This window comes from Scleropages formosus, chromosome 4, assembly GCF_900964775.1.
Source record: "Scleropages formosus chromosome 4, fSclFor1.1, whole genome shotgun sequence".
NCBI classification, from domain to species: Eukaryota; Metazoa; Chordata; class Actinopteri; order Osteoglossiformes; family Osteoglossidae; genus Scleropages; species Scleropages formosus.
In genome coordinates, this window is record NC_041809.1 from 32,850,485 (window position 1) to 32,875,997 (window position 25,513).

Below are 25,513 nucleotides of genomic sequence, written 5' to 3' on the forward strand. Positions count from 1 at the left end.
CACACACACACATACACACACACTGGCTGAAGCTGCTTGTACCAAGCGGGGTCACAGCAAGCCGGAGCCTAACCCGGCAACACAGGGCGTGGGGCTAGAGGGGGAGATGATACACCCAGGACGGGACGCCAACCCATCACAGGGCACCCCAAGCAGGACTCGAACCTCAGACCTGCCAGAAAGCAGGACCCGGCCAAACCTGCTACGCTGCCGCACCCCCGATAACCAGTCCAGCAATCTATTTATTACAGCAAACAATTTATTAATTTGTTATTTATAACTTATGAACAAAGTTTTCTGCCCAAGGTGAATTCACTGCACATTTTTCTATTTGGTAAAATGCCAAACTACTTGAAGTTCCAGTTATGTAGCACTGAGACTCGAAAACAGAAGAGGCCTCCGAAAGGCTCCTACCAGGTTTGCATAAAGGAACTGTTTGAAATTGATTCCCAGGAAAGCAAAGTGTTAGCGACAACTTTCATCATTGCCCCGCACCCCCACCCCACCCCACTTGCCTTATCCCAAAAACATGTTGGGATGGTTGCTAGTGTGAAACATGTGATCCTCTCCTTGACGTCATAGACTTGCAGACAGTCCCAAAAGCATGAATAGTTTTAATCCCTAGACTATTTTTAACTCTCCCTCCAGCAAAATGTAGGGGATTGTGGACATTCTGTCAGGTTCCATTGATGTGAGTCAGACAACTTCAGACAATTTGCTCAACAAATGATATCAGTTTTTCATGTCCTTCTTACAAAGCCACATGCATTATTGTAACACATCAAACATGGCATGTACTAAACAAAAAACAACACACCCAAATGTAGCAATAATGTGCTCATTATCTGTATATTTCTGTATAACCTTCTTGAGAAACATTTGCATACTGTTATTGTTGGCCAGAAGAATGAAACCTTAAAAATCGGTAGTATAACAGATAAACCAACATCAAGCCTATAAATTGCATGTGATTAAAAGTCATTGTGAAAAATAAAAATGAAATCCACAATTGCTGGAGAAGTTGCCACCTGAACAGCCATGACAATGTTCTTGATCTTATAGGGATCTCTCCAAGGTGCTGAAAGTAGACTTGACCTCACCCTACATTCAGTCTTTTAGATGATGCTTTCCCTCCAAAGCAAATGACATAGTTAAGGCACCTACTATTATTTACCCATTTATACACCTAGGAATACCTCAGACATTTTTACATGAGTTATTTTAGAGTAAGTACCTTGCTCAAGTGTATTACAGCAGGAGGTGTCCAAATGAAGTATCACCTCGAAGCAGAAAGCGATTATGTTCATTCTCACTGCAAAGAAACAAACAAAACTACAGATTTCCTAGAATGGACCATTTAATCTTTAATTCAGCGGCTGTTATACTGTTTCATAAGAGGGTAGCTTTGAATCACAGAGCCAAATCAAGACAAAAAATACTGTGTTCTGGTTTAATTGTGAATTATGAAACATGGAAAGAAGGATCTGACACATCATGGAGTGCAGAATTTTGGGCCAGTAGGGGTATGACATATCCTGTGTGTGTGTGTGCAAAAATCATATATATACACATATATAAAAGTACACGTGTGTATTATGAATTTATTGAGGAAAATGTGCAATAAATAAAAGAGAAATAGATACATTGACGGAGTGGTTAGGATTCCTTGCTATTATTATTTCTCGTTACCCCCCGCGAGAAACAGTTAGCGCACGCAGCACTTCACGTGTCCCGCGCTCTGTCACGCACCTGCACGCGACATCCGCACAGAATCAGCCGCCGGTGGCAGCGCGAGCAGTGCACGTGCGAGCATCAGCACAGAGCGGCAATAAAAACGGCCCCGTCCTGGTCTGGCTGCCGCCCGTTCGCAGCCGACACACCCCTGCGTTCCGTTCCACGAACTGTGGACGAAGTGAGCCTTCGTGCACCGCATTGCCCCCCCGTCCTCCTGCCAGTTCTCTGTACGGCGCGCCGCCGAGCCGCGCCGCGCGACCGCCCCACGCGACCGCACCACGCATGTGTTGATCTGCGCCGCAGCAACGTGCATGAGGTCCTCTTTGACCCCCTCCCCCGCACTTAATCTGCATTCAGACACAAGCGCCAATATTATTTTTCCTGCTGCTGGATTTTAGGGTGTGTGTGTGTGTGTTTTATTTCCATTTATGTAATTTTGCGATTATTCCTTCACTGTATCCCGGGGAAGCTCGCGCTGGTTTTGATTCACATTTCGGCTGCGTGGCATTACAATAGTGGATCTTTTTCGAACCCCCCCACCCCCTCCTCCCAATGCTAATTCCAGCGGCTGCGTGCGTGATGTTTGACACGGAAGAAAGGCAGTGAACGCGGGCACTCGAGCATCCTGCCGTAAGAGATAAAACCGCCGGGTGAAGATGATGATGGTGACCATGGTGACCACGGAGGCTCCGCGGGACCGGGCTGCGGGAGCGGCGAGCGCGATGCCGAAGCCCGCGTGCCTCGCGCGGCTCGTCCTCTGGCTTTTCCTCGCCGCTCACTTCCCCACAAGGTAAGCCGGAGGCTGTGTGCGTGTCTTCCCACTCGTGTCGTTCACACTCAGTCAGGGTTAGCGCGAGGTGCGTCGCTCTCCCCGAAATGCTTCCGCGCCGCGCGCGCCGTGTCAAGACGACGTTTGCGACGCTGCGAAAAATGGTGCCGTGTGTTGTTTTGCACCCGCGTTCTACTCTCTTTTGAGGAGTCTTAGTCTGCAGGCGGGCACGACGTGAGAAAGGCATCTCTCGCGCACCTTGTGCTGCGTTTTTGGAGCCGGAGCGTATATGGAAAAAACAGGGAGCCTGAAAATGGCTTGACTACGACGAGCGCGAAACTGAGCCCCCAAAATCATGTCCTTGTGTCAGAGAATGTGAGCAGAACAGCGTGCGCGATTTTTTAAAAATGTATTATGCGTCCTTTGATTGCGATTGTAGGGTGAAGTTTGTTGGGGGGGGGGGGGCGGGGATTGAGGGTACGCCGGTGCTGGTGGTGCGCGTGATGCGAAAGGAGCTCCGGCGCCGGAATGTCCGCAGCTCGAGGCTGCCACTTCCTGTGCCGCTCCGTCAAAATGCCGGCGCGCGACTCCCAGCGCAACTTTCTGGCGAAAAACGAGGTGAAGGGAGAGCGGGAGCGCGCGCCCGCGACCGCTTGGCCCTTCTTCTTTCCCGCGCGTGCTCCGCCAGCCAGGCTCTCGCGCCTCCCCGGTCTCCTTATTCAGACTTAATGAGGGGGGGGGGGGGCAGTAATGACGATTAAATGTCACGCTTTTCAGATCACCTTAAGGCTTAAGGCGTTTGTAATAATAACAATAATAACGGGCCACCAGATAACGTGGCGCTTAGAAGTGCTGCCTTTTGACTTGGGTCACGGGTTCGAATCCCACCTCATGCCGGACAGCCCCCGAACAAGCTGCTTAGCCTGAACTGCTCGGCTTGAAGTTACTCACCTGTTTGAACGGTTGAATAATTGCAGGGGGGGCTTTACATTCTAAGCCCTTGGAGAAAAGCATGAGATACATGAGTAAATAGAGGAGTGTGGGGTTTGTGGCCATACCCTACCGGAACAGAAACATGGGCTATGGATGCTGTGCCGTGTCGCGCTCTGCGTGGAGGTGTGGGGAGGGAGGAAGGGGCTCTTCCCGCACATCTGTCCATCTGGCGTAAGGATGAGAAATGACGAGCCGAAGACGGACCTTTCACCCTCCCTTCTCCGGCTTCCGGAAGGGCGGCCGCGCGACCCAATGGCCTACATACATGGACAGTATCTGCACCGAACGTGTGATTCCAGTGTGGAAAATGACGCTCTGCGCGGAAACTGGTGCAACTTCCTCGTATTCCGCTGAAAAGATGGCCACTCACCTGCATGCGTTTCGGTGAATCGCGAGCTGCTAAAATCGCATGTTCCGTTCCGCATATATTTTGATGATTGGTGCCGTTAACCTCCTTCCGAAAGATGTTTGCATGGTCTTCCAAAGACATCTGTTCATTTGCCCTTGTTGTGACTGGGTCCCTGTCTTCTTCTGAACACCTGAGACAGTTGCAGTGTCCAGGAAACCTGGAAGAAAACAGTAGGTGTGATGAACCCGGACATGATTGGTGTAAAATCCCAGTGCTGATCCTGTATTTCACTTTGTCCGTATGAAATGTTTTACTGGCTTACAACTCTCACCGTTGAACATTTTTTGCAGTAAATCCTGATGTGGTTTAACTAGTTCTCACTGAAACGATTAATGTGTCTTTTCAATTTTTCAAGCTAAAAGTAGCGTACTTGTTAATGTTTCACCATGTGAGAGCTCCATCTTTTTCTTTTTTTTTTTGTTTCGGAAGCTAAATTGCTTAGTTCGTTAAATTAACTAAACTAAAAACACTGATGTATGGATGAGTGAGCCATTCTAAGTAGTGTATCTAGCAGTGTAAGTCTTTGGGCGCTCTGGTTTCCTCCCACAGTCCAAAGACATGCTGTTCAAGTTCCCCATAGTGTGTGAGTGATACAGAGAGTGTGTCTGTGTGTGTGTGCTCCACTGATGTATGGATGAGTGACCAAGTGGAAGTGGTGTATTTAGCAGTGTAAGTCACCACGGTGAATAAGGTGTGTGTGCGTGTGTCCATTGGAAGTCACTTTGGAGAAAAGAGTTTGCTAATGATGTAATGTAAATGTAATGTAAATCTAAATTAGTTTTCATCACATATTATAGCTCCCTTACTCATGCCAAATCTCGCTGCCTGACTTGGGTGTCATAGATGGGAGATTCTGACTAGATGACAGGTTTGAGCGTGAGTGTTGGTGCACGTGTGTTTTCTTCCAGGGAGCAGCCTGGCTTCTGTCTTGTGTTCCATATTTTATTATCATAAATACATACTGAATAGTAAGTAGTGCATCTTGTCGAAAAGTGTGACCGGTACCGTGGACACACCGAATGTCCAGCAAAGCAAAGTCTTAATGTTTGACACCTTCATATATCCCTGCATGTTTTATACTGAGAATTTAATGGCTAATTGTTGCCATTAACAAAGTAACAATGGAAAAACACATTTTACAAGGTTATAATAAATTGGATTCTGATAATGAACTATTGGATTAATTTGCCTTCCAATTTACTTTGAGTTTACTTCCATTTTACTTACGTAGAAAAGACGTTTCAGCACCTGGGTTCAGTCACACCTAAACAAAGTGAATTATGGAGTGTTTTTGGCCTTCACAGTCTCTGCATGTTGTATAACACTTAAGATGGATAAAAATGGAATAAACCCAGTTTTCTGCTTCCCGAATACTCAGTTCTGTCTTTTTTTTTTTTTTTGTATCCAGCAATATCGTATTTTTCCGGTTGCTAGGCAAATGATGAAAGTATCTAGCCTCCATTTAATGGGACCATGTAAATGCCAAGTTTTTCTTTTTTTGTTCTCCATTTATTCCACATAAAATATATAGTCTCTTTGATATTAACATACTATTTATCTGGAACACTTTTATCCCACCCCCAGATGTAAATATACGTATGAACAATGTAACCGCATGTTAAATTTGACCTTTTAATAATCACCCGACTGCTTGGGTGATCATGAAAAAGTCGAGAAAAGCTTTCACTGTAACACCATTTGCAGCAGGTTGTGTACTAGTTAGCGATGTTGTCCTATAATTTCTACATTCTTGCTTCAAATACCCGTTCTTACTGTACTACCCTTGGGCAAGCCTTTCTTACTGTGGTAAGAACACCCTGCTGTACAAATGGACAAACCATTATAAAGCTGATTCTAAAATGCTTGCTAAATAAAGGCAAATAATGATATTTTCTTTGCCAGACAAGGTGTAGCTGATTAAAAAGACAGTGAGCTCATGACCGGTGTAATGTTTGTTTTTGGAATCTAACCCCGGATCATTTCTCTTTCGCTCGTTTGTTGTTAAACGCAGCTGTCTCGGCGATAGAGTAGATTATCTGTACATCCATCTGTTGTCATCCATCATGAACCGCCATAGTTGAGCCGATCTTAATGGACCGGAAACAGGCACGTCGTACCTGGCAGTGTGTCGCGTGCGGAGGAGAAACGCAAAGGCATCGGCGGAAGCGCGCAGGGTAATAACGCTGTAAGAACTTCCTCCGGACTCCTCCTCAGCAGGATGCTTCGATGACGTTGACGCACCCTCATCTCGTAAATCTCCGTGGGAGCTCACTTTCCTTTGGATTCCTTATACTCTGCTGGATAGTAAAACGTGGGAACCATCCAACGTGGTTTGATTGTCGCTAACTGTATGGGCCGGCAGCGTGAAAGCATAAAATTTACCTTTGTTTTGTTAGATGCTTCTTAACATAAGCAACAGCTGAAACTAATGGTTGAAGGATTACATTTACTCATTTGGCTGGAACTTTTCTCCAAAGCAACTTGATGGGTTAAGGTTACAATTATTTACCCATTTATACACACGTTGTCTGAAACCGCTTGTCCCGTACGGGGTCGCGGGGAACCGGAGCCTAACCCGGCAACACAGGGCGTAAGGCCGGAGGGGGAGGGGACGCACCCGGGACGGGACGCCCCAAGCGGGACTCGAGCCCCAGACCCACCGGAGAGTAGGACCCGGTCCAACCCACTGCACCATCGCACCGCCCCCCATTTGTACAGCTGGGCAATTTTACTGGAGCAATTTCTAGGGTAAATACCTTGCTCAGCAGTACTACAGCTGGAGGTGGGGATTAAACCTGTAGCCTTTGTGTCCAAAGGCAGTAGCTGTAAGCACTACACTACCAGCTGTACCCTTACTAGCTGCTTCTGGCTTCTCTGACTTGTGTGATCATTATTCTGTGTCGATGAGTTGAATATAACAGGCTTACAAAAATCTGTGGAGATACTGGTGAGGGTAAAAGTCATACCGTTAAGTCAGTTTTATTCTTCTATCCACAAAAGCATGAGTATTGGCATATGTACAGTGCTGTGGATTCGGAGTCGCAAGCAGTCACTGGGTTACTGGAATCGGAGTCGGTAAAAATGCACCGACTCCGACTAAATGTGCTGTATATGCCGCCGTATAAGTCGACCCCCAAAAATTAGAGGTGCAGTATAGGTTTAGGCCAATATTTGCCGGATAAGTCGACCCCCAAAATGCTGTGCAACTTTGGGCGGAGCAGCGGAGTCGGAGTCGGAAGCAATTACAAGCGGTCCCTGATTTACGATGAGGTTACGTTCCGCGAAACCCATCGTAAGTCGAAAATATCGTAAGTCGAAAATGCATTCGATACACACGATACACACCTCTGCGCGATGGACTGGGAGATGGGGATTGATGCCGCTGCCCAGCATCGCGAGAGATTATCGCTCCGCATATCGCTTGCCTGGGAAAAAAAAAAATCTAAATTCTAAATCTGAAGTACGGTTTTTACTGAATGTCTGTCGCCTGCTCAACATCGTAAAGTCGAAAAAATCGTAAGCCGAACCATCGGGGGACAACCCGTCCACCTGGTTACTGGAGTCGGAGTCGAAGGTTCCGTGTGCCGACTCCACAGCCCTGCCTGTGTACATAGATGATTTCGTTCTAAAAGCTGAACTTTCCATCGTTTTTTTTTTTTTTTTTTTGGTTCTGAAACTGAACCTTTTGTCTCCGTGGTAGGCGTACACATAAATTCGCACAACGGAGTCAAGTGTGTTGTTTTTATCATGCGCGCAGTTTCACTGTTGTAATATCGTTCGGCTCTTGAAGCGCGGCAGCGTAGGGATGTGACTAACAGCCGCCCACTTTCGGTGGATTAAGGTTTACGTCTTATTCCCGCAGCAAAGATAACGGGGCCGACGTGTCGACGGCGTCGTCGCGGCTGCGAATCGCCGTTTCGCGTTACGGAGGCCTGCCGAACCCTACCTGCCGTTCCACGTGAGCGTCATTGCCGCACGAATTTTGAGCGGGGCGGCGTGTCACGCTGACGACTCAAGGGGTGTAAATATCGATAATAGACCTAAAGGTCTTATAAAAGGTCTTACTGTTATTTTATGTTAGGAAAGGAGCCTGTTATACAGGGCTAAGAATGCAGTCCTTTGTTTTTTTTTTTTTTTTTTTTTTTTTTTTTTTTTGGCATTTTTCCTGTCTTTTATTGTAAAATTACACTTCTCCTGCAGTCAGATAACCGGGCGCTTAAGGGGTGAAACAAACCGAGAGGAAATAACCTTGAGGCATGAGCCCCTTTGGGTTTAAATGGCGCTCGCTGCTAATTTAGAGTCATTTTAAACCCTACACCTAAGGCACTTATCAGGATGACTTGAGGACCTAATACCTTGGAGAGCATTAAGAACTCTAAAAAATGTTGTTTAACTGCCACGTGTGTTTGTTTTTGTTGTTAATGAATAATCAAGACCCATCACGGCATTATTAGCCAGATAACAGTTGGTAATTTAAATGAATAGTTTAAGTAGATAGTGGATGCTGTGCTGTTGTTGACACCCACAGGCGAACACATGCAAGGGTTCAAGTCGGATAGCAAATTAGAACTAATTCCGAATCATTGTGGCAGTTCGCTCAACCTTTCTTGCCACATGTATTCCCTTGAATATACTGTCAACTCTGACTTCTCACATCCTTCCTCATAATTCAGTGTTTTTTTTTTTTTTTTTGAATTTTCAGTGCAAATTAACTGTAAAGCAAATATTCCATTTGCTTTAAATATTCGTTCATTCATTTCAAATATTTGAATCAGAAAATAGTAAAAACGTAGAAAAATCTACGCTGCCCACATTCTTCCTTCTTTTGTTACAGTTTATTTAAAGAGATTACGGTGTTTCGTTGGAATTACAAACAAAATTTTCTTTTGAATAAAAGCTCAGGGCCCTGTTTGATCCTTGTGTTTTGTAAGTAATAATACATCCCAGGGGTGGCTTTATTACTTTATGGAATGTTCCCCACCATTCACATCATTCCTGATAATACTTATGTTGTGGGGTATTTACTGACACAGCGGAGATTAATTCCTTTTCTCAAGGTCAAGACTGCTGCTCCCATTCCTGGAAGTTGAACTTGCAATTTTTTTGGGGTCATACGCTCAGTCTCTTAGCAACTACATGGTTACGTTGATGTTTGTGTCGGAACCGAACCTGGACCCACTGGACCAGTCGATTACAGGTCAGGTGACAATAGGTCATTAGCGTTAACTTAAACTTTCTGCCATTGAGCCAGTAAGGAAAAATGCTTTTGCAGATAGATGCACGGCATATAAATGACGTAGTACATAAAAATCTACTTAGGGATGTTTATTGAACATATCGCCAATGCAAATATAGCAGATTAATAACTGTGTCAGTAAATGATAACCTGACATTATTACTCTTACATCTCGGTAACACAAGCTCATGATCTGGAAAAAGGAATTCATATTTACCATGCAGATGGTGGTCATGACAGTTAGTAATTAGCTTTCCACACTGTATTTAACGTGTACATGAGCCAATATGTATAGGCGCACCTGTACACATAAAGTTCATCATCCCTGTGCCGAAATACAAATAATATGACGAGAGAAGCAGATCTGCGCATCTAAAATGTTTTATTGTCTTAGGAAGTTTATGCTTTGCTTGTGGGATAAATACTGTCTGCTTCCAAATTTGGACACTTTCTGCAGATCCAGTTCTGCGCAACAATATATACAGTTGACCCTTGAACAATGCGGGAGTTAGGGGCGCCGACCCCCCGCGTGGTCGAAAGTCTGCGTATAACTTTTTACTCCCCAAAAACATAACTACTAATAGCCTAATGTTGACCGAAAGCCTTACCGATAACATAATCAGTCGATTAGCACATATTTTGTATGTTATATGTATTATGTACTGTATTCTTACAATAAAGTACACTAGAGAAAAGAAAATGTTACTAAGAAAATCATAAGGAAGAGAAAATACATTTACAGTACTGTACTGCATTTACCGTAAGTTTACATCGTCTGTTTACAAGATGAATCGTCCGTAAGTCTGTCTGTCAGTACCTACATCAATATAGTCTAGAAAACACTGTAGATGTTATGGTTATTACTAACACTAGACATGAAAAATGAAAAGATAACGTGAAAAAGAAATTCATATTTATTTGCCGGTATAACGATTCACGCATTGATAACGAATAAGCAGCGATATTATTGCTTTACGGTAGCCCAGTGTAATCGATACGATTGCTTTACGACAGCCTTGCCCATACACTAATGAATGAATCGTTATAACATTTTTCTGGCAAACAGTATTACGGTCATATTCATAATCCAATATTGGAAAAAAAATCAGTGTATAAGTGGACCCGCGCAGTTCGAACCTGTGTTGTTCAAGGGTCAACTGTAGTTTTAAACAAGTCGGTACATGTGGTCAATTCCGGCCCACTAATATTGCTGCTCCTGCACTTTTTCCATTTTTTAATACTGGGAACACACTCTTTGTAGGATTCCCGCTAGTGGGAATCTTCTCCTTAAGGCCTCCGATTTCTCAATTCAGTTCAGTCTTATGAACCCTGAGACAAACAGTTTAATTCATCAACCAGTTCGTTGTTGTAAAACATGGGATGACCTCCACTTGTCCTTGTTACAATGCACTTACTTTCGTTGAAGAAGTATCTTCAGAAAATTCTTTACCAGATATATACTCTTTACCAAAGGCTTTTGATTTGAGCAGAATGTCACGGATCCAGTTGGAACCACGAGTGCTTTGCGGAATGATGGGTAACTGCGAGCTGCTTCCACGAACGCATCCAAATTGTGTGCAGACGGTGCGAAAACAGGCGAGTGTTCACAGTCGGAAGAGTACCCGCGTTGTACGTTTTCGCTCTTTTTCGGCACCATCCAGGAAGGACGTCAGCAAGTGCATCATGGCGTTTTGTCAGCCGATCCAAGTAGAAGCTTCTCAGAAACCTTGGTTCCCCTAAGATAGAGACGTAATTTACAATTACCTGCAATAAAGCTGGGAATATCGAAAGGGTGGATGGCTTTATGAACAGTTTGCCGCATTTACTTTTAGATTTCTGCAAACGTTGGTTACGGATATTAGAGATACAGCACTGTGCAAAAGTCTTAGGCGCTTAGGTGTTTCACGAAAATATTTGTTTTAGACGGTGATTTAATGTCTTCTGCATTTGTGTCAATGGGAAAGAGCACATTTTAGATTTCTTTTGCAAAAAAGTTACAGTATTACAGCAAAGGTTTTGTATGTTGTTAAAAAGGAAAGTATACACACACACACACACACACACACACACACACACACACACACACACACACACACACACTGTCTGAGACTGCTCGTCTTCAGCAGGGTCGTGGCGAACCGGAGTCTAACCCAGCATCACAGGGCACAAGGCTGGAGGAGGGGGGGACACACCCAGGACAGGATGCCAGTCCATCACAAGGCACCCCAAGCAGGACTCGACCCCCAGACCCGCCGGAGAGCGGGACCCGGCCAACCCCGCTGCGCCAAGCGGTTGTCGATGATGGATGGTTACTAAGCTTTGTAGGAAGTTTATTAATTAAGAGCATTATTTTCGGAAGCATTCTCACTTTAGAGCTTTTCCCCAACCAAGTGCGTAAAACTTTTGTACAGTACTATACCATTTCCCAAGGTACATAAAATGCTCTGACATCTCTTAATAAGAGGTAGAACGATAGGGCTGATGCCTCACGGCTCCTGGGTTATGGGTTTGGATGTGTGTTCGAATCCATCTTAGTGTAGGTGCAGTTTACTTGTTCTCCACATGTTGGTTTCCTTCCACAGTACAAAGATGTGTTTCAGGTGAACTGGTAGTTCCAAGTTTGCCTTTGTGTGTGTGTGTGTGTGAGATTGAATGACTTTATGTGATTGCCCTGTGATGGACTGGCACCCGTCCAGGGAGTACCCTGCCTTGCATCCTAAATTTCCATGATAGGTACCGGACCACCACGACGCCACACTGGAACAAACGAATATCGATAACGGATCGACGAATCTCCTCTTAAGACAAAGGCTCTTCCTTTCGTTGAGCAGAGTTAACAGGGTTGGTGGTGTCAGTGGAATAATTTGAAAAAACCCAGTAGAACGGAGTGTCATATTGACGAAACCTACCTGGATCAAGAAATTTAGCTGCATACGGGACAGAAAAGCAATACGATCTTAAAAAATTCCCCGTAAACGTTTTTTGTGTAGGTTTGAGAAGGACAAATCCATATTGGCTTCCCCTGGGTGCTTCTGTACCCTTCATTATACAGTATACTGAATTATACCGTATAATTTTAGCTCAAATTAAAGCATTGTAACATACTTTCGTTTTACTATTATGAACTTTATTAAGATGCATATTTCTATATAGAGGAATGACGAAAAAGTCGTTTCAGTGTCGGTATAATGTATGTTTTCCTTGCGGTCTTCTGCCTTAGCCTTTTACACATGGGGTAATATTCACTTCTGTGACGTCAAAAGCATATTTTGCAAAATCTGCTGCGCCACTCCCCGCTTGGCCTGCTGTTATGAAATAAGATTTGAAGGCAGTGATTGCATCAGCAATTAAAAAAGCAATAAAAAGCGGGAATTGAAAGCAATGAGCAGGTGAGGGAGAGAGCGCGTGCTTGTTACACCTTATTGCAGTAAGCATGAGCATTAAATCATGAATTTAAAGTAAAGTGACTCCGAAATGTAAAGTCTCCAGCTGTTTCAGTGGTACAATTGCCACGGGAGTTCTGGGATAAACTATGAATGGTTAAATAGCCGAGATTATGCCATCGTTATTATATTGCTTGCATTTGAAAACAGTTTTATTACTACAAATTCATAAACCTGCTGAAATTTTACACTGCTGTCCAAGCTATGCTTTTTATGAGATACAATTTGATTTTGTGCATTACTAATGCTGCCGACCGGATTACTTAATGTTTTCGAGATATTTCCAAACTGCTAACTGATGCAACTGTCAATCCTGGCTGAAAGACACAGCGCAGAGCACACGCTCCGGAAACAGAGCAGTGTAAATCCTCCATCTCTCCGCCACTCCATCGATCTGGAAAACCAAGTCGGTGTTCGTCCTGCTTCAGTGTTTTTTTATTCCAGCAGAGATGTTTCATTCACTATGTCACATATACAGCAAATTAACTGGTAGCGTTGTGGTTGGAGCTGCTGCCTTTAGATCCCGAGGTTGCAGTTTTGAATCCAACCTCCAGCTGTAGTGCCCTTAAGCAAGGTACTTACCCTAAATTACTCCAGTAAAATGAACGAGCTGTGTAAATGGGTAAGTTGCTTTGGAAAAAAGCATCAGACAAGTTTAAATGTAATTGCAAGTAGGAAATATTCATTTACATTTATTTATTTAGCAGACACTTTTCTCCAAAGCGACTTCCAATGAACTCTAGGTAGTGTTATCAGGCCACACACCTTATTTACCGCGGTGACTTACACTGCTAGATACACTACTTACACTGGGTCACTCATCCATACATCAGTGGAACACACACACTCGTTCTGTCACTCACACACTGTGGGGGAACCTGAACAACATGTCTTTGGACTGTGGGAGGAAACCAGAGCACCCAGGGGAAACACACACATTATTCATTAGAGTTCCCTCAAGCCATCTTAGTTCAGACACTCCACCGTCATCTTCCCGCTTTCAGGTCAGCCTCGTCGATGCAGGTGCTCAGATGGGCCCTGACAGCCGTAAGGAAGCCGTAAAAATAATGGAAGAAATGAAATGGCTGTGAAGATGAAAGACCAGTGATAAAGAATGGACTGGGTACTTGGCCCGTATTTTATGAGCTGTGAGCTTGGTTTACTGCTGGCTCCTCCATAAACTCTGATTTTCTTTTAAATCGTACAGAAAATATGGTCAGTCTTTTTTATTCTTCATGCGACCGTCCTTCAGGTATGATCTTCCATTCAAAGCTTTGTTGGAAGTTTTAGCAAACTTTTGGAGGTGCCTCGTTCATATATAAATTGCTCCATTCTCCTTTTCCCATTCATGCTGCCGCCTTCTTTTACTCATGTAGTTTAACAGCTGCCATTGAAAAAAATAATTCAGATATTAAAATACTTGCATATTCCAGCATTTATACTGAGCAGGAAATGTAATTTAATGAACTCTATCTAGTTATAAGTCTATTGGAACTGATTCTATAGTGAAACCACACAGCGCACCGGATTTCTGGGTTTGAAGTTTTAGCAAGTGTTTACTATCCATTTATAGTATGATACAATTAAACTTTGTCAGATTTCTCTGAAACCTGCTTTGCATCATAGTGGCTTGATCCTTCAAGGGTAATGACATGTCACACATCAAGGGCAAGCACACAATCATGTGAGACAGATCATGAAAAAGGGATAAATGAGATGCCTCTCGGACATCTCTGTGTGATATGTGTGTTCACCACCTCCAGCTCAACCTCTCCGAAACAGTGATCCATCGCCTCCCAACTGGTCCGTCCTCCTGTCGAGAGCTCTCTATCAAACTGGACAACTCGCTCATTTCACCTGCCTCATCAGCTAAGAGCTTGAGAGTAATGAGTATCTGTAAGACGAGATACATCCTGCATAACATCGACAAAATCCGCTGTTATCTCAACAACAGACTCTACGTAACTCCTAGTCCAGGCCATGGTGATATCTCACCTGGACTCCTGCAACTCTCTCCTGTCCAGCCTTCTAGCCTCTGCCATCAAGCAGTTGATACAGAATACTGCATGAATCATGTCTGACCTACCGAAGTCTTGACATCTGTCCCCCCTACTCGTCTCTCTGCATCGGCTTCCAAGAGCTGCCCAGATCAGATTCAAGACTCTGCTTACGTTCCGCAAAACCAACAACACATCTTCTCCCTGATATCTACAAGACCTCATTACTTGCTACAGCCCAACCAGACTGCTGTTCTCCTCCACATCTGCTTGCTTGATGGTCCCACACATAAGAGGTCCCAAAATACGGGGCAGCTGGTAGCATAGTGATGGGAGCTCTGCTTTTGGACGCAAAGATTGCAGGTTTGTGTCTCTCCTCAAGCTGTAGTACCCTTGAACAAGGTCCTTACTCTAAATTGCTCCAGTTGAACTACTCAGCTGTATAAATGGGTGAATAAATGTAAGTATCTTAACACTGTAAGTTGCTTTGGAGAAAAGTGTTGGATAAATGAACGTAATGTAAATCGAAACAAAAAAAGTCTTCAGTTTTGGCTCCTATGTAATGGAATGAGCTCTCGCTCAGAACTGCCAAATCTCTACATTCGGGAGAGGTCTCAAAACTCATCTCTTTTGAACTCACTGATCCGCCGAATTTGCAAGTGCTCAACAAGTGTGAACATCTTTGTTTAATAACTTTAATTTTAGACCTTGGGACTCTTTACTGGCACAACCGTTTGAGGATGTTGGAAATGGGGAGTAAGTAATGTACAGATAAAGAGCCTTTTTGTATGTTTTCAACTGTAGAGTTTTCAACTATATCTTTTATCTCATCAGATCTTTCCAGACTGAAAATGATGACGACGAGGTGACCAACAAGACTTGGGTTTTGACACCAAAAGTGTACGAGAGTGATGTCACACACATTTTGAACAGTCTGCTTGATGGCTATGATAACAAGCTGCGGCCGGATATAGGAGGTAAGTTTCTTTCAGTGCTCAGCTCTCAGATTTCTGATCGCTATTTCCAGAACACAGTAGTTGTTGTTATCAGTCTATATTGCTGTTTCTGCAGTGGGCTGTATTATTTATTGTATGTTCTTTTTATTTAAAAAATATACATATATATATATATATATGGGGGCGCGGTGGCGCAGTGGGTTGGACCGCAGTCCTGCTCTCCGGTGGGTCTGGGGTTCGAGTCCCGCTTGGGGTGCCTTGCGACGGACTGGCGTCCCGTCCTGGGTGTGTCCCCTCCCCCTCCGGCCTTACGCCCTGTGTTGCCGGGTAGGCTCCGGTTCCCCGTGACCCCGTAAGGGACTAGCGGTTCTGAAAATGTGTGTGTGTGTATATATATATACATATAGATAGAGTGCATTAAGAAAGTATTCAGACCCCTTCACTTTTCATATTTCAGCCTTATGCTAAAAACGTTTAATTTAATTTTTCCCTCATCAGTTTACACTAAATACTCCGTAATGGCAAAGCGGAAACAGAATTGTAGAAATTTGCGCAAAATTTATAAAAAACAAAAAAAAAAACTGAAATATCACATTGACATAAGTATTCAGACCCCTTAGTACTTATTTGAAGCACCTTTGGCAGTGATTACGGTCTCTACTCCCCCACTGTATGTAACTGTTAAATGAACACCAGAATGTAGTGGTTATTCCGAAGGTCCTGCTCAGCGAGAAGAGATAGCTTTGCTGTTCTGTAAAGAGTGCAACATTTGGTTATTTATAGTAACGATCGTATATTTAATTATATGTTTCTTCGCTATTAAACGGACTCCTGCAGTCTTCACTTGCTGCTTATATCACATTTTCCGGGGAACCTGCACCCTCCGCGCGAGAATAATCCTTTGCTATTTTTAGCAGCCTGACGCAAGTGTACAGTGTTTGCTTTTAGTTTAGAGAGTGTAGTGCAAATTAGACAGATTAATACAATTGTTCCGATAAGAGCGTGAACAGGGAACGAACAACAAGCGAACACATGCTAGCTGGTGCACATGCTGACGACCGCGATGTAAACGTCCTAAGGGGTTTGCTTTCATTCTTCTCTGAGCAGGGTAACAACGTTTCTCCTTTTTCCGTTTTCCAGTGAAACCAACTGTAATCCATACCGATATGTTTGTGAACAGTATTGGTCCTGTGAATGCTATTAATATGGTAAGTAAGTCTTTCTTAATAACAGGCCTTTGGGTGCATAATTGTGTTGCCGCGACTTGCTGTCCCATTACCAGTATTGGGAAACGGATAATGATGCTCCAGTAATTGCTGGTAAATTGTGTACAATGTTCATTAACCGAGGACACATTTCCCTGACAAATGTTTTAAGAAGCACGATGCTGTTGCAGGCCCATCCACCCTTTCGAGCTAACAAATTGCAGTGCAAATTGCAATAAACTAGACTTAATTTCAGTTAATTGAAAATATTTTCACAAGGAGTGCAGGATCCTGTAAATCACTGCAACATGGCTTGCCAATAAAAGGTTACTGTGAATAAATGTGTAACTCTCCAGTGGTGACTCAGTCATTCTTATAAATATACTACATTCCTTGAAAGGGTGGCTAAATAATCCAGTATGAGTGCTTGGTTCTATATATATTCAGAAAGGGAGCGTGAAAGCTTGGCTGAAAACACACACACACACACACAACAATAGTAGCACGATTACTGGACGGTAATCCAGTGAGGTACGGTAAAACCATACTGCTGCAGTAGGTTTAACAGGCATCATGTGCAGTACATTTTATTGTATTACTCTCACAAGGAGGGAGAAAAATCTTATTTTGATGTTACCGCATATTTTTAGTCATCCTGAACAAAATAATTATTAGTCACCTGGCTCTGTTATTTATTTGGTTATCATCACTTGAAGATTTTTAAGACTGAGTGTATTTATGGTGCTGAGATTTTTTTTTTTTTTTTTTTCAGAGGAGCAATGATGTTGACATATATTGCTTTCATGGCAGTTATTACTCCACGGAGGGGATGAGATGAGATTTGTGTGCTGAGAATAAGCCGTTATCCAGGGCGCTCAAGCCCATGTCCAGGGACACAGTGCAGTGCAGCTGTGACAGTTCGGAATTCCAATAGGTTTAATCTAGACAAATGAGCCAAAGATTCCTTGAGCCACGATTCCCTCTCACTCGATTTATTTGTTCTTCACAGATGTCACAAAAAAGCTGAAAATAGCCGATTTGTGCATGTGCCCGCGCGCGATTGTGTCCGTGTACGTGTGTGTGTGTGTGTGTGTGTGTGTGTGTGTGTGTGTGTGGGTGGGTGGGTGTGATCGCTGCTTGTCTACACACTTCTACATTTATTTTTACCAGATTTTTTGACCGGTTTTTGCAGCGTTTCCCACTCACGATATGTTTTCAAGGACAGAGACAGGGGTTTTCTTTTTCTCTGCAGTCAGCTGGGCAGTGACCACAGTTGTGTCCTAATTATGGTCCAGATGGAAAAACACAGTAACCACTTCAGCTCTTGGTTCTCCCTCTTGTCAGTCTCTCCAAAAACTAGAGGTTTCGCTCGAGCCACAGAGTGTGCGCTCACCACGTTTTGCTAACCTTGCTGCGACACTCCTGAGTGAAATGACCCCCCCGCAACCCAGAAAAATTAGAAAAAAAAATCCCTTTTAAGATAAAGTTTTTTATGACTTCCTTCAAAACAAAATTTGCGGTCTTAATTATTTTCTTAGGCTTACAAATAATTTTTTGCCACATGAAATCCCCACAGCGATGCGAAAGCAAATGAGTTTGTTTGTTGGTGGAGTGCAGAGGGTAGTAGCGTTTATTATGTTTGATGTGTGTCAGTGGTGTGGATTAGGGTTTATTATTGGACTAAGCTCTACAGAAATTTAAATTAATGCTGCTGTATGTTCTCATGTGCCAATCCCCAGCTCTTTAAAATCACATATCCTTCTCCATCCTTCTCTGCCACGGTGCTGTTTCGATGGACGTTCGCTTTTCGATCCCTTTTGGTTTCAATAGAGTGCAAATACAGTATTCATAAATCGTAGCACATGCCACCATGGCAGCGAGGATGTAGAAAGCAGCAAAGGAGGTAACAGTGTTTGGAGAGCAATTTCTAAATGGCGGGGAGGGGGATTCACTCTCTCCTTGAGCCCCTTATTTTGAGGTTGAAAGACTCAAGGTTCTTATTCCAGGTGCGTAATTCAGGGATAAAAAATTCGTAGATAGAAAGTCTGTCATTTTGCAGCGATAAAATACAGTTATGGTTGGTTGTATAATGATATATGAAAGGTATATGATGCCATGAAAGGTAATTTTTCATCAAACGATTACATTACTGGGCTAGTTAATGTAACTGTTGCATATTTAGAAATAACTGTACAGGTGGTCCCCGACTTACGATGGCGTTACGTTCCGCGAAACCCATCGTAAGTCGAAAATATCGTAAGACAAAAATGCATTTAATACACCTAACCAACCGAACGTCATCGCTTCTCATCCTTTAAGATGGTCGAGATCATCGATTGCGAAAGTCCAAGTTCATGTGCGATGGTCATTACGGGTTTGCTGCCTTCGTCAAATTCAAAGTGGCTTCATTCTCATTTCATCATATACAGCCGGTACAGTATACAGTGAAACGAAGCAACGTTCCTCCAGGTGTTACATAGGAACAATACAAAGCTACCAACACAGGACTACATAGAGTGTACTTGTGCAAGACGTGTGTAAAACAGCACAAGTACGGCGGTTACTAAACACTTACATTCACCTGTATTCATTTAGCAGATGCTTTTCTCCAAAGCGATGCACATCTTATAGAAAATAAAGTTTGTGCATTGCATTAGGAGAAAGAGACATAGCTGCAGATGTGTGATTCTTAAGTACAGTTAGTTTCCTTCATCACATGCACCAACATTCATCACACAAGTAGCTGCATAAAACTTTACCAGAATATCGACAATTCCTAGTCACCTTCCTAGTGTTTTTTTTTGAGAAACATATAAACATAAACAAAGTCAATAAACACAGTAAAAAAAACAGAAGGTATTAAAATATAATAATAAATACTATAGATATAAACATACTAATTAGAGTTTCTCCTCAAGAGTACCTTCCTCTTCTTCTTCTCGCCAGGAGCAGGAGACAAAGATGGGCGTTTTGTAGACATGATGGATTCACAAAACACGACGTAGATATAGGGAGGGGGCATCCAAAAAAAACACTGGCAACACAGAACACTGTAGAGTGTCGGCTTTATACACTAGTGACCGCGTGGCAGACTGGGAGATGCGGATCGCTGCCACTGTCCAGCATGGCGAGAGAGTACCGCACCGCATATCGCCTGGCCAGGAAAAAATCAAAATTCAAAGTACAGTTTCTACTGAATGTCTATTGCTAGCGCAGCATCGTAAAGTCGAAAAATTATCATTCGAACCATCGTAAGTCGAGGAGCATCTGTATTTGACTCAACTGATTGGAATTATGGAATAGTGGAATATCCCTTGTTTTGGAATATTGAACAGAGGTCCGCTTACCTTTTCAGTGTGGTTGTACACTTTAAAATGTGTTTTTAGGGCAACCTGAAAGCTGCTAGTATGAAAAGTTATAAATGCTATTGGATCCTGACATGTTGCAAATGCCCACCTGTCTAACATCATTTCACTATGTATTTGTCCAAACAGGAGTACACAATTGATATATTCTTTGCCCAGACCTGGTATGACAGGCGGCTGAAATTTAACAGCACGATGAAAGTGCTGCGACTCAACAGCAACATGGTCGGAAAGATCTGGATCCCCGACACCTTCTTCCGTAACTCCAAGAAGGCGGACGCCCACTGGATCACCACGCCAAATCGCATGCTGAGGATCTGGAACGACGGCAGGATTCTCTATACGCTGCGGTAAAACTGCGAGGGCTGTCTGGGAATCTTAGCAAAGAGCGCCCAAGGGCATTTTGGGGGAACTGGCTTAAGTTTCCAAGTGAAAGGCGCGGATCAGGTTTGCACCTTTGCAATGCGCATTTGTTGTGCATTATTTGTGCGTTGGATTTTGCTGCCGTTGGCAAGTGTTGGAGGGTAAACTCCAGTGAGAAGTGTTCCACCTCGCATTAAAATGTAACAGTCTCTGCATGGGGCTAATGAGAATGCTGTGCAATGCTCTTGATTAATTCATTCTTTCCTGCTTCATGGCTCGGGTCTGACCGATAGCTTCTAATTATGGCAAGATGATGGCAAAAGAGCAATTGACTTTAATATCATCACTGTGATATTTATATGTTGCCAGTTAGCGGCAGCGCAGTTTAATTTCATTCGAATTTTGCGTTCCATAATGAAAGTGCGGTGGTTAGACGAGGATGCCACTAATGCAATGTGATTCGTGCATTCAGATTGACCATCGATGCTGAGTGCCAGCTTAAACTGAACAACTTTCCTATGGATGAACATTCCTGTCCCCTGGAGTTTTCGAGCTGTAAGTTTGGCCGTGCTCTCGGTTTCATTCAGATTTTCCGTTCTGGTGCAGTTCAAGCCAAGACCAGCTCTTTAAAGTCATCTCCCCAGAACATTATATTGCCTGGCCATTTTTTGTGGTCTTTATGTGAGAGTAAAACCTGAAAATTGTGTTCTTTGGGTTTCCTTGCTCCCAGAGGAATGGTATATCACACACCGGCTTCAGAGAGAATTCATGAGCGGAAAGAAAAGGCAAATTTTATCTTAAAAAGAGGAAAAAAACCAAAGTTTAATGAAAGCCTCGAGTGTGACGAGTACTTGGAATTGATTTCAACACATTGCGTCTATTTTTATATACCGCAAGATGTTGCAGACTTCCCAAAGTGTGTCCAGAATGTATATTCATTCGCGAACACTCCTTCTAAGATGAAGCAAAATGTAGCAAAGTGCACCAATTTTTCAAAGAAAATTTGAATCAATAATTTATTCCCAAGCGAATCCATCAGAGCAATTGGAAGGCCTATCACGGGGGAGCATGAAGAATAGAACCTGCTATCACCTGTCATAATATTTGTGTGTTGAAAATCCATCAATCCCCCGTTATAGCATGGCTGTGGGCTGTTCAATTAAGAATCCCATTAAACTGGCATTGTGAAACCATTATACTGTATACTACCACCATAATTAGCAGTGTGACAATATTGCTTTTTTCTCTTCAGTGCTGAATTTGGACTGAACTCACTTGAAGTCACATATAATTGGAATGAACTCAGTCATTTGAACTGCAGTTAAAATTCAACTGCAGATCTATTTGAGCTTATAGCCTCGATTCCAAATAACATTACGTTACACACACACACATACACACACAAGAGCTGAATGTCGTGTCCGCGTTTGAGGAAATTCCTGTTTTCCATGGGTGTCCCAGCTCTAACGTCCAAACTGTTTTCCCCCTCTGCGACCTTGAGATGGCTACCCCAAAGAGGAGATTGTCTACAGGTGGAAGAGGAGTTCGGTGGAGGTGGGAGACATTCGCTCATGGAGACTATACCAGTTCTCGTTCGTGGGTCTCCGGAACACCTCCGAGATAGTGAGGACTGTATCAGGTATGGTTCAATGGACCACCTGGTTCATAGAAGTATCCTCAGGCCTATCAAACAAAGCTTTTCCACCATTTCTAACATTCTGCCCGATATCAGACAATATCAACTTACATAGAACACTTAGGTGAAAAAAAAAATTCACCTTGTTCTTTTCTGAGCTTTAGATTTCTACTGGCATAACATGTCATCTTTTGGCTCCAGAAATACGACGAAAATGTTTCCTGAAAGAAAATAATGTATCAGACCGGAACCAAGTCCACTTGGTTTCTGCATTCAAGGTGCAACAATGCCTTTTAAATAATTTATGTCCTTTGAAGGCCTCAAGAAATGTCCAGAAAAACTTTATAGATTTCCATTATTATATAGGATAATTTACATACTTTGGGCCGTCCCGGCAAAAAAAAAAAAAGAAAAAAAAAAGCAGGGATGCTGAGAAATGTAAAACACCTGTTTATTTGTGTATTATTATTACTCTTGTTGTTGCAGTTGTTTTTGCTGACCAGGCAAAACTGCGCTAGTTTGCAGCATTGTCCCCAATGCATTATGTATTTTGTAGGCTATATTACCAAGTATTTTTGATTTCAACCATAGCATTTTGCTGCATTTGGACAGCTGTGTAGATTTTCAATGGGTGCTTTGTGTGTTTGCATCAAAATAGATTTTTAATCAGAAAATTCAAGCATGTCAACAGCGGAGTCTGTCGTACTGTGCTGTAAGCTGTAATCCTGCCCTTTTTTAACATGTCGGAGATGTGATGGTGATATTTAAGTAAAAATTACCCGAGTGGGATGTGTTAGTTATACAGCAATTACACAAAATTGCAGCACGCGGCCAAACAAGCTACACAGATTCTGAGAAAACAGCAAATTCTGGTGAGTGGCCAGAAAAAGCAGATTGTCCCTTTGTATTTAGCAGTATTTAATTCTGTTCTGTTTGGTAGGCTGGACCATTTTTATCCACTTTGTATTTTTTGAACATGTGAAATACATTGTCGTCGTCGTCGTCGTCCTAGCCACTCCGGCTTGTTGTGGGCTCTGTTTCTTGTGCCGTCAGCGGTCTCGAGCCCATTTCGCATCGCTCCGCTGCCTCAACGGGCCATGTCAGGGGAGAGAAGGCTCTCTGTGTACAGATGTCAGCAAGGCCTAATCCAGATCACCCGTCCGCCGCTGTCTGTCAGCAGCATTTGAAGGGTCTGCTGCCTTTGAGTGAGGACACAACTAAAAAAAGCATTTAATCCATCAACTAACGACGGGATGTTCACGGTGCTACTGGAGATCTAACGTTTAAACGTTTAAATATCAATAATTTTTGCACGTCTGAATGACAATAAATACTGCACCCCCACCCTGGTGTCATTGTTAGGTTTCAGTGCTACATTATAGAACATATTGAAACTGATGTTTCTTTGTACTTAAGTAAAATTGTAAGAATTATATATTTTTCCATTGCACACCCACTCTGGCTGTGGTATTGTCTTGTGGCCCCAAAACCCATCTGTCCAGACAAACATGAGAGATCAATCCCAGTAGAGGTAGAGACAGGTGCTTCCCGAACCACCAGTCATGTTCATCAGTCAAACAAAACAAGCGGTTTTTAGATATTTATTTCACAATTAGCGCCACTGGAAAAGAGCTTCCCTGTTTTTAATACCCTTCCTCTGAGTACGTCATCAGAACAAACGGGTTGAAATAACGCATCAAAAATGGACCGTTTAAAATAGCAGAGGCAACTCCATCTAGCGGAAAGTAATCAGTAGCCTTTGCCATCTGGTGTTCTGTAGCATCAGTTCTTATTACCGATTGCCTCCAGTTTTCGTTTATGATCCGAGTTTCATTTTAAGACTGTGTATGATGGTCCATTTGTGATGGAACAAGCTATTAATAACACGATCTTCTAAATTCTCTTGTGTACATCTGAAATCCTGCTCTGTGCACATCATTTTTGTCACGTAAGACTTGGGATACATCAATATTCCCCTTTGATAATGGGTCATAATTTGCTATTCAGATTTTGGCGGGAAAAATCAGGAGGAACGCCACACTACGGAATGCAACCAAGTCCTGCACATGCAAAAAGAACGAATTTATTGCCGTCTTGTTTGAAATTAATTATCTTACTTTTTCTAGCATTTCAAAGAATTTTGTAACTCGATACATTCAAAATAAATATTTATAACCCTTTCTTCTCTGAGGATGTAACGATATGTTTAGAAGCTGGAGAAGAAAACAACTACAGTGATTTCCTGGAAATTAATCTGCAGCATGACGACGTGGCACCGCGCTTAAACACTAGTAGTTGAACTTTGACGTAGCGTAGAACAGCAGCACATTGAGCGTTGTTTCCTCCATGCCTTCAGATCTTTGATTAAATCTCCGCTTGATGTATTTCTCTGGAGTGGATGTTTTTCATGGTTTTGCCTCACGGCTCTTTTGCGATTTTTTTTTTTTTTTTTGCCTGCCTGGCACATATATTCCGCACACTCTCCGTATAAATGGATATGTGGATTGAGAATTTGACTTTCAGGAGGCATGTAACTCAATTTATTCTGAGGCGGTCCACTAAAGGGGGGGGACCGCCAACGATATTGCAACCTCTTTTGGATGTCTCAGAAATCCCGCAGGAGCTGAGGTCCATTGGAAAGGTATTCAGAAGTTTGCAGCTTGCCTGGAGAAGATAACCAAATGTGCTGAAGCTCAAGCAAAGTCAATGTCTCAGACTTAATAGAGACAGGCTGAAGTAAGATATGTTCATCTATGTTGGCACACAGCGGCCAAGCTAAGGACGGGACTCAACGAGGAACCCAAACTGCAGTGCACAGGAATTTTTATTTATTTATTTATTTATTTATTTACAAAAGGTCCAGTGTCTACAATGACAAGTCATTTTTGAAGTACTCTGCCTTTGTAATGGCTTCCTGTGAACAAGTTAGACTCGGGTTGGTTGACCATCCAATTAAAACAGTTAAAGGCCAACTTTTTGGTTATTTTTTATTCCCAACCCTTTCGTACAGCGATGAATCCGTAATTAACAGGCAGACAACGGAGGCTACTAATAATTTTGAGGTGCGATCTGTACTCTTCTGCACTGAACACCACCTCCACCACCAGACAGGCATGTACTTTTCAGAATGATTGTGATCCATCTAGTACTGCAGTACACAATGTTCTACTCCATTTTTAAAATTCTAATTCTTACAGCTTTACTGGAGGCAAAAATGGCATGATGAAGCAATTGCATTTAGAATAATGGAAAATGTAGTATGTTATGGTTGCCTCTGGGAGCCGTGATTAGGTCACATCCCAGTATACATTCTGCTGGGCTTATTTGTTTGCGAATTAGTGTGAAGAGTTCGAATGACGAACACCTGCGGTTCAAAAACTCATTTATTTTCAGAAATTATAGCCTTG

The 25,513-nt window shown here is 42.9% G+C and overlaps 1 protein-coding gene across 2 annotated transcripts in view; it reads left to right on the forward strand.

Moving 5' to 3' along the window:
- The first annotated feature begins 2,068 nt into the window (after positions 1 to 2,068).
- The window catches only part of gabrg2 (gamma-aminobutyric acid type A receptor subunit gamma2), a 38,877-nt gene continuing 15,432 nt past the window's right edge, over positions 2,069 to 25,513 (forward strand). The window contains exons 1-7 of one of the 2 annotated variants that reach the window (XM_018751695.2): positions 2,108 to 2,133; positions 2,300 to 2,524; positions 15,416 to 15,558; positions 16,678 to 16,745; positions 20,237 to 20,457; positions 20,943 to 21,025; positions 21,972 to 22,109. In XM_018751695.2, the coding sequence (XP_018607211.2) occupies positions 2,391 to 2,524; positions 15,416 to 15,558; positions 16,678 to 16,745; positions 20,237 to 20,457; positions 20,943 to 21,025; positions 21,972 to 22,109 (787 nt within the window). In that variant the 5' untranslated portion in view covers positions 2,108 to 2,133; positions 2,300 to 2,390. Of the gene's footprint in view, positions 2,525 to 15,415; positions 15,559 to 16,677; positions 16,746 to 20,236; positions 20,458 to 20,942; positions 21,026 to 21,971; positions 22,110 to 25,513 lie in introns of both variants that reach the window. The other variant, XM_029251403.1, reaches the window with a different exon arrangement.